The following is a 10,519-nucleotide window of genomic DNA, read 5'->3' on the forward strand; positions in this document are numbered from 1 at the left end:
ACGTGAGAGCTAGGCAGAAATTGCGGATTGTTTAGGCACCGGTCGGTATACGGTTTGCGAAAGCTTCTCAATAGCTTGAAATAGTCAACGCGAAAATTAGCACGTAACAATGAGCGAAATCGCAGATGTCACAAACGCCTCACTTGGTTCTTCACGTGCCCACATTTCACTTCAGTTGGCTTTGCGCAGTAATGTACTTGCTACTATACATCACAATTCTAGATGGTCTGGTATGAGTGACCACTGAATTAGCTGAAATAAGCTGTAAGTCAGTAAGCGGCGAAACTTAATGCAAGTGTGCTGCGTGAAACCGGGTTAGGATTACCCTGCAAGTTTACTTACACTGATCAAAATGTGGTTGAAATCATCAGTAAATCTTTTTGTCATAACCAGCGGGGCTCATTTTTTCCACGAAAGTTCCACGTGTCCGGAGAAACGGGCATATGACTGGCAAATTGGGGAACTTCGTGCGACACCAGGCGTGGACATGCTGGCCTGTTCTGAATTAACTTTTTAGGTTTGTCCAGTGGCATTTATTTAGATGGAGCAAGCTAGTATCACGCTGATCGCTAAGATCAGCCAAACGGTTCTATGGTCCCGTAAACCAGTAAACATGCACCATCTAAAAGCCTTAAGGAAAAAGAGATTCTGCTCCGGTGCTGCTAATTCTTGGTTTGGACTGAGCGAGATAAACGTGCCAACGCAGGTGTGGGACTGTTGAAAACGACGTTAACTTTGCGGCATGCAACTTATGACTGGGTAAACCTCAACCACATTTTCTGAAAGAGATGTACTACCTGTTTCGCAATGGTGTACCTGACAGGCTTCAGCAATGTGCGCTTGCTGCAAAAGTGGGGCCAGCAGTAAGTTACTGTCACAATGTACCTCATGCAAATAAGCAGAAATAGGAAATGAAATTTATACATAATGTTATATGTATAACGACACATTTGATATATTATTAACCCACATAATGATCTTGCTTTCGGTAAAATGAGTGGCACAGTAGTGGTCGTGTTACCCTCATTCAGTAGCAACCGACCTTTTCCTCAAGTTTTTCTGGTTCAGTAAATTATTGATGAGAAATTTTGCGCAAATCCCTCGATACACGGCCGCCCATTAAGTACTAGTTGTCAAAAAGCTTATTTTTTCTTAAGCAATGGTTTCTATGGGGAGATTGTAGTTCCTCCCGTAAAATATGGGCTAGTTATAAGGCCCACCATTGAATGTGATCAGGAACGTTTGTCTTGAGTGATACCCAAAGTTTTAAACCGTAGCTCTCTATCATTTGACGACGTGAGACCATGACAGTGTTCGGAACAAACAGTCAAATAAATCTACATACCACTTGCATGCAGGCAGATTTGTACTCAATGATCACCGCTTCCTACATGCCTACAATTTTTCTCTCACCTTACCCAGTGATGAAACACACTGATCCTTTGGGTCCAACATCTAGCGGAGTCAGCCAAACTGACACTGAGGTCCGAAATGTAAACCACAGTCAGCTTGTACCGTCATAACTGTTGTTGTGCCAAACTTCACTTCTGTGAAGGTTGTCGATAAGGAAAACTGACCATTGTGAAATAAAAAATCTCAAGAAAAATGTCCTATACTATACGTAGCAGGACGGAAATTACCGGGAAATTACTCCTGAGCCATGATATAGGGGTGAGCCGAGTGACCAAATGTCTCATCCAGAGGCAGTTGATCAATTGGTTTCTATGAATCACTGGCATTTGTGAAACACTGTACGAATTAGTGAGCTAGTGTAAAGCAATGATTAGTTCAGCGACCCAGTCTGTTAGGTGCTCACTCCGACATATGTTCTGGCAGTCAGGAAACTACCCATGGGCTTTAATTCACTCAGAATGCACTTATGACAATTTGTAAGTCAAGACAAAAAACTGTTTTCATAAAAAACTATTGGCAAAAAGCCAGTAGAAGGCGAAGAAAACTAGAGGAATCATAATACTTATTTATTTTTGTGGAAAATAATGGGGTGGTGGGCGGGATTCACTAATTTGCAAATTAGGTTGATTGTTAGTCCAAATGAGTCCTTTTGAATCCACTTCAATACACTCCTTACCTGAAGGTTAAAAACATGTGAGCGACGGTAACTCAATACTGCGCACATCTGTTCAGCAACATTTTATCCATTGGGCTTTATTAAAAAAACGTGTTTTACATATTAGTGGCTTTTTAGATGCACTAAACGTACACCAATCTTTCTCAGATTTATGACAGCCAGTTTTATGGATCACGTTTTTAGCCCAAATCCTGACCACAGACTGCGGGAAAATTCAAAGTGTAATACAGCAAAAGCAATCAGTTTAATTAGGGGAAAACACACCGTACCAAAAAAACGTTTCAAAATTGTGAAATTCACAAAAACGTAATTTTTTTATCCAGCAACTCGTCCATTCATTATCGTGTCGGACAACCATATTGTTTAATCTTCCTGAAAAACACAGGAATACAAAAAGGGGTAGATTTACAACCTACGTCACTTACCACAGTTCCATTCGGAGCATTCCAATCGTCCGTCAAAATAAACAGACAAGAGGTAGGTGGTTTGTGCATTGCTTTTCCCTTTATTCCTAGTGAATTTCTCAGCTTGTACCCTCCAGTCTTGCACCAGCTGGTTGTCTTGATCTGGTTCAGAGAAGCGAGCAACAGGTTCCAGCTTCTTCAGTATTCCTTGAAGGGTGAAAAATTCAAAAACTGAAAGCGTTAGATGTAAGAATGTATAAAAACGGTTCAGCATGGTAAAGAATAAATAGGAATTCCATTCTATTTTGTCGCCGGTTTTCGTAAATCCTGCAAACCGAATTAAGCAATCTCCATCGATTAATATTTGCCAGCAATTATTGACGACAACGAATAAGAGGATGGGGATATCACTGGTTTGTCCTCTTTGTTGGGCGATTTGGTTGTAAAGCTAACATCACTTGCGATATAATGAGGTCCCTTTGAAGAAATTAGCCGACTACAGAAACAAAATACTGTTCAATGAAGCATACTTAATAGAAATCGGAAATAAACCTTAGTTTTTGTAAGGCATACATGGTATTCGTAAGCAGCCCATGTATAAATTGGCTAATGTCCGGTCTGGCCGAATAATGTTTATATGCTAAGACTGATCTCAAATTTGGGGTACCTTCTCCGCAAACGACGGGGGTATTTTGCAAATTTTTGGATTGTGTGTGAAACGTGACAAAATGAGAGAGCAGTGGAATGAGCAATGTTTGAAAGTTGTCATTTTCCCTAAACCAAACTATACTCCAACAAGACATCTTCAATCGTCCGGCGAACAAAAAGCTGTTTGAAGCATGTGCTAAAAGGCCTTGAATGCAGGATGACTGATAACACCCACCTTCAAAAAATCATGCAAATTTTGAGGATACATGGGAAAACCGGTTTTTGGGAATAAGTAAGAGACAAGCTTTATTTATATTCCCAATGTGACCATTTTAAGCATTACACCCAAGATCCGAGATAGCTGATTGTCAGGATCGGAAATGCAAACGTTGGGGTTAACTAGTTGGGTGGAAACGATTCGCGCCAAAATCTGAATACAATACGGGACAACTACCGAAACAGCCCCAGAATATATGCTCATGTTATGGGCGTACAGCCGTGTCCTTGTCGCATTTCCTATCCTAGTATCTGACCATGAAAATACCAAAACATTTAATGGTGGTGGAATCGCGTTGAACAGATAGACGAATTTTCACTAAAAACCTTGGTAGATTTGGATAACAAAAATTACTCGGAACTCTGCCTCTTGTGGCTCTTAGCCCTCGCTAATAAAACTTGTTTGTAAAATGTAGACATTTTTGGACCGCTGAATATCCTGGAGTCTTCTACTTAGATTTGCCCAACCAATGAATTATTTTTGATATAAAAGCCAAGTTAAGGGAAAGAAAGCGCCGTCAAAATTTGTCAGAATCCTTGACCATAGTACTCAAGTTAAGCCCAACTCATAAACGAAAAAACTAATACTTTCACAAGTTTTTAGAAGAAATGATTCAAATGTTTGACACTGATCTAAGAACAAATCACTACACAGCCTCAAAAGTACCATCCACAACAGGTGCAAGTGTGGGTATGGAGCTGACAAATGGATGGCGTACTTGTGTCTGTAATCCATTAACACTGGCTAACGATGAATGTTATGGGGTCACAAAGTATTGATCCTGAAATCAAACAGTTCAGTTGTCGTTTTTTATCAGTGCAAAATGGGAGGAATAGGCGTTTCATTTTTGTTTAAAAGTGTTGGATTCTATAGTCACGCAAAATTCGACAGAATGTTGAAAAGAAAACTGATTTCAAGCTGATATTTACCCTAAGTAGGATTGTAGGTACAACATGTTTCATGCTGGAATACAAAGTCAGCGCCTATATACTGGACCATAGCTTCAACACAAAAGCCAAAAAAACATCAAGTGTTTCATACAATAGTTAATAAACACAACTCACAAATGGTTGACGAGTGCCCTAAACAGTTCAGTGGAAACGGTATTCTAAACTCGTTCTCTGTCATGATATCTGACAATTTTAGGATCACGAAAACTATCCTTTGCCTCTCTCCAACTTCCACTGGAACGCAAAAGAAGGTTTCGGCTTTTCTCGTCTTTTTTGAAAATGATATCCCTCACCACAAACAACCTATGTAATTTGGAAACAATCTCAGCCTTCCTCGATAATAACGAGCAAGATGTCCTAAATGAACCATATCAACAGACAAAAATATACGCGCATAAAACTGTGTAAATAGAGTGGGTGAACATTAATAGAAAATATGTTTGGAGAATAATGCGTTTGTGCGTCTCTCGCCATATATAGTCATTTTTTGGACGCCACAGCTCTATGAAGGAATTCTTGCACGGGTTTGTTTTTGTATGCACCATCTCAAGTAATGTGTCTGAAGCAAGGTAAGCTATCGCCTTCCCTATCCGAATGGGGTAACCATATTATGGAGCTTTTTCATTTGGCGCCCACAACGGGATCTGTGTGACAGAGAATGCGCAATTTTCTGTTCAGTCTGCATAAACATGTTTTGAAAATCGATGATGAGGGTGCCATCGTCGATGCTGTAGTCTGTAGCAAATGGTTCATCATTAGATTTAGCTGTGAGCGTTTGCTTTCTAGTGGAAGCCATTCACGCATCATGTGTAGAACGGCGCGGATATCTTTTTAGTAAATTCGGGATATAGATTATTACTGACTTACAGACACAAGTAAAATGATTTATGGCGCCTCTGAGCAAATATTTGATGTCGCAATAACCCTGATTCTGATCAGCGCTCAGTAGAAAATCTTACAGTATCGGCCGTTTTCGCCGCCACACCGTGATTGTGAGGATTATACCCTGGAAGAGCCGAATTTACATAGCCCTTTGGGATTACAATAGATGATCGGTGAAGTCATGTTTCACGCCACACCGTGATTGTGAGGATTATACCCTGGAAGAGCCGAATTTACATAGCCCTTTGGGATTACAATAGATGATCGGTGAAGGAACATCATGTTTCATTGGGTCGGGTTGAATAATTTCGCCAAAACCTGGCCAATTTGCACAAATTCATGTCTTATATATTTCAGCGGTGTACAAATCTCAGGTGTTTCTTGAAGAATGCGTAAGTGTTTCATTCTTAGGATGAACAACTGGCACTAAAATCACATTCACGTATTAGTAAGTCTGCGAAATGTATATATTATTTTTGATTTTTACAAAGTATTCGTAAAGACCTGACTGAATAATTGAGGCTATTTGCTTGGTCCCTAACCTGACATTTAGTCGTATCTTTCTCGCCAAAAAGCAGAGTAAGATCACTCTTACTTTCTGGAGAACGGACAAATGATTCGGTCATTATCAATGTTAGAGACGCTTCTTCTGATAGACGTTTGGCCAGGTGGGTCCTGACAACTGCTCAGAACTGAAATTCTTTTTCAAGCAAGTTATAGTGCTTCTGTTTGCATTTTTGACAATTTCGTTGGGCTATGTTAATTTTAATGAAATCTTCCAAGTGTTGGGCTGGTTTCCGTCTAATTGTTCATAGTTTCTATAAGCCTAAGAGCTTGATTTGACTGAACTGAAGTCCACTGACTATACACACAAGGGCGATTCGAGTAAAAAATTTTACGATTTGACTGGCTACGGAAATATCCAGCCCAAAATACTAAAATGTAAAGATTTTTCATTTGGTCGTGCCCTGTTTGAAGAAAACCGTTGGGACCTGCTTGTAAAGAATTTCCACTTTAAATTTGAAACAAATTGTATTTGAGTCTCAAAATTTGCGTATGGTGGTGAATCACGGTTTTGCAGCAGAATCCTACACCAAAAACCTAAATGTTTTGACCATTCCGCCTGGGGGCTCTTTCAGATGCAAATCCATCAACGATAAGTTAACAGAACACGAAAGCATGGTATTGTTTTCGCATGAATATCGCTTCATTGTACCTGGGTTTTCATTCTGTACCGGAAACTTTGATTCATTTTATAAAGTTTTCAGTTTCGCTACGAACCGGAGTGAAAACACTTGCGAAATTCTCACCTTCATGACAATCGTTTATAATGAGGAGACAGTTCTCCGACGCACACGACAGAATATCAGTTTCCAAAGCTCCCGACTCGTTCTCGTTAGTGACTTGGAAAGATTGAACCAGTTGGCAGGTACCGGAGAATCGTTGCTTTGTAAACAACATGGCGTCACAATTTGGAGCTTTTATGCACGCAGTACGGCAGTCCTGTTCAGATACGTGCCTCACATAACGGAAAACTGAGCCACGATAGTCCATAACTGACAGGTTAGGAAGCACGCGAAAACAGTCTTCAAATGCTGCGTTTAAAAAAAGAACAAAGTAGACTATCCTTAACATTTTTTATAAAACAAGAGATGCAACCATTCTCTATTGAAGGTTTTGATCAAATGTCTAATTATATGCGGTTATCATGCAACAGTATGGGACATTTACATCTGCTACTGGCCTAAATGTTGCACCACTACAATATTACTTCCACGTCACAGAAAAGAAATCTTTTTATTACGACCAACTGAAGCTATCGTCGGTTATCTTAAATTCCCAGGGTTTCATTCAGCAGAGCTAACACGATTTTTAAGACGCACCTCCGTTTAATGCACCATGAGTCGGGTAGAGAGTAATGCGGTGGAATGGGTAGACATGCATTTGACTGGATTACTTGTGAAGGGTAGTTTCGAAAATTTTGATTCCGACATCACTAAAACAACTTTTAAAATTCGTTACGTAGCACACTATGAACTCACTCTACCTTCTGGCTCTTTGAGAAGACGATCGAGGAAGAAGCAGTCACATTCCTTTTTTAATCATATACACCAGTAGTGACTTTGAACCGTTAAGATTTCGCTGCGTTTTGCGCAGCACCCTATTGGTCGCTTTATCGGAAAATGATAATACACTCGTAGCTGGCTGTTGTCAAAATGCAAGGGTTCCTCTAATTCAAGCAAGTAACTCAGGATATTCCGTTGACTTGAGACGCTCACAATTACCTTCGCAATTAAAATGTTGTATAGCTAGTGAAACGTCGGTTCCACGTTCAAGCTTGATCTTTGAAACATCCCTGTATGTCGAGGGATGAAGATTTTGTCGGGTTTAGAAGCCCTCACCGAGCTCTTCCAACGTACACAATGCTAGTTTTGTTTGCTCGCATCAGTATAAAGAGCTCAGTTGTTCTCCTAACAATGAAGGCAGTCAAACATGTCTTTCTAGCGAGATTTTCCAAGGTACGTTATAATTTCTCTACAGTCCTGCATATTTGATTGGCTGAATACCAAATTTTGTGATTTCTTCAACAAACAAGAAGAGAATGTCTGTGCTCATCGCTATCTTCACAAAAGTTCACAAGTATGCGTCGAGATTTATAACAAGGATATAGAATTGCCTAAATGAACAAGTCGACACTTTACGCATTACCAATATATGGAAACATTTTATTGTATACCTTGTGCCTTCAGTTGGTGTGCAAGGATCCCGTGAACGGACGAGGTCCCATTCAAAATTTACACGAACAGACTGATCCTCTACGGTCAACAAACAATTGTGTTGCAAAACACTTTTATGGTTAAAGTGAATTGAGTGCCTAAGTGCAGGCAAAATATATGTCTTGACTGGTTTAAAAAAATAATCCGCTCAAGTTAGGCAAGTTCGCACTCATATTCAGCAGCAAAGCATGTCGCGGCTCTCGCTCTTTTAGGATCCTGACTTTCATAAACTGTCTCAATTATCATTCACACTTAGGTGTCTTGCATGTGGGGTGATATCACATTGGTGGCTCTGCTCTCGTTCTTGCTATTATTTGGCCTGATGTGAAGCCAGAAAGGCCATAGAACAATAGAGCCAGAAAATTAGGTTGGAAGCGCGTCACAGACAGTCTTGATGTTATCGTCATTGTGTTGTTAGTAAACGCTGTGCGCGCGTTTGTTTGTATCCTGTAAAAGGCTGATTTATGTCTGTAGTTAGCTCACTGATCAACCTTTCTCGTAAATGGTTGATGTACACACTGTTCGCTTGCGTTCACGAGAAATTGTTTTTCTTACATCTTGCTCGAACGACTTTCCTTGATCAAATTAATACTCTCCTAATCGATCACCGCTTCTAGTATTGCAGTGCTGGGATAGATACCCAGTGCTGGTTGATTAGGTTTGTTGCAGGCTATCGTATTTCTGCGAGTTCCTTTGCCTGTTTCGTTTTTCCAAGAGGTGAGTTCATGAAACTTTACAAATTGGATTCGCATCCATTTCAATTCTGCTGAAGACTCCCAAATCACGTGTTTTGATATCAGGTAGAAATGTTTCTTTGGCCCGGCCAAACTAGGCTTTCTCTGAATCCGTTGGAATTCCGTGCAGATCCACTCAAAATATGTTTCAAATACAAACGATGCAACCTCTGCAAATATGAACTACGCTAGGTAAAGAGCAATGGATCACTCACTAAGCAAGTGTCAACACTTTGACCAAAATGTGATAATTTGATTACGTGCATTGCGAGTCCGTTTAGATATGCATACAGATATGCATACATCAGTGAAGTAGAGGACCTGGTAATGCGGAAGCATCAGAAGTTGTGTATTTACTAAACCTCCGTTAAGAAGGAACGTCCATCTTTAGTTCAGTGTGTTGTTTTAAGAGTTTGTAATAGAGTGCGCAGTACAGACCAAAGCAATTCCAATTTAAACCCGATTCATTTGGGACCCAGCCACTGTTGTACACGAATGGTCCATATATCCACAAACTGAAATAACCTGGTTTAACAAAAGAGTACCGGTTATCTTCTCGGGTAGTGTGAACTCAACCATCTGTGCATTTGGTACACTACAACCACCGTTAACTTTCCCATCTGCCATAAGCCAGTCATTAGCAAACATCCGTCTAACTTCTGCTTTAGCCCTTCAGTTCCATCAATTAACTTACAATTCTGCATTCAATGACCCCAAGACGAGTCATGTTGCCAACGAAACGGGGACACAATTTAGATCAACCTACTAGACTTGGACAACAGGAAATTTATAGATATGACCATTTTTCAAATAGCATGCACATGTCTGATTTGTCCCTAGAAATGATTTCATTCATTCTGAAAATGATATTTTTTATGTTCGTTTATTGCAAGCAGACCAGACATGAACCTAAGATATAATTTTGGCACGCTGCTGTGAGTGAGTAAGGCACACAAAACCTGTTTATTTGGGTATGAACATAATCCTTGAACTATTGTCAGGGGGTAACCCAGTTACGTGGTGACGCCTTGAACAATACACACATATTTTTGGTACAGTGATTGATATCCTCATGGAGGTGAGCTTGATTAGACTGTAGTATTTCATCAGCACTGAATAGCATATATTTAATTTTTCTAGTCGTTTACTATAACGTCCTAATTTGAGAATCGAATATGACTAAAGTAGACAAAATGCTTAGATGTGGTAGTATTGCATATTTTTGCCATTTGGTTTCATACCTGACCCAGGATGCTTTGAGCCTAATGTGCAAGCCTTGTTTGTGCTGGCGCTTACCGCACCCTTTAGCATTGTTTTGTCCTTTCCTCAGCCGTTTGTCTCTCCACGCGTTTTTCCATACCAAGCATTTTCACATACCTAGGGATTCATCTTTTCTGAATGAGGCTGTTGGTGGCATGACTTCGAATGAGATGTTTCTCTCTTTTTATCTCATACTCTCCTGTAACCAATGTACGTTCATCGCTTGCACTTACTTTTTATGCATGTGTCCGTGCTCTTCAAAAATAAACAGTAGTCAGTTGTAGTAACCGGGTTTTCGGCTCGCTAATAGATGACGACGAAACAATTAAAATTACTGCACAGGTTCATTACAAAGCATGCTGTTTGCATACAAAAGTTCTTTGGTATCACGTGTACGATTTCTTGTTTGAAAATGTCAGACTGCTCACACACATGCAGCTGGTCACTGTGGTGTTGATGACATTATCATTTTTCAACTTTCTACACATTCAGCATGCC

At 40.0% G+C, this 10,519-nt stretch overlaps 1 protein-coding gene across 1 annotated transcript in view; it reads right to left on the reverse strand.

Annotated features, from left to right (window-relative positions):
* The window catches only part of T265_08420 (hypothetical protein), a gene marked incomplete at both ends in the record, with an annotated part of 66,791 nt that overhangs the window by 19,425 nt on the left and 36,847 nt on the right, over positions 1 to 10,519 (reverse strand). The window contains 2 exons of the mRNA XM_009174219.1: positions 2,515 to 2,700; positions 6,561 to 6,845. Coding sequence (XP_009172483.1) covers positions 2,515 to 2,700; positions 6,561 to 6,845 — 471 coding nt within the window. The remainder of the gene's footprint in view (positions 1 to 2,514; positions 2,701 to 6,560; positions 6,846 to 10,519) is intronic.

Source organism: Opisthorchis viverrini (assembly GCF_000715545.1).
Source record: "Opisthorchis viverrini unplaced genomic scaffold opera_v5_220, whole genome shotgun sequence".
In the NCBI taxonomy this organism is placed as follows: domain Eukaryota; kingdom Metazoa; phylum Platyhelminthes; class Trematoda; order Opisthorchiida; family Opisthorchiidae; genus Opisthorchis; species Opisthorchis viverrini.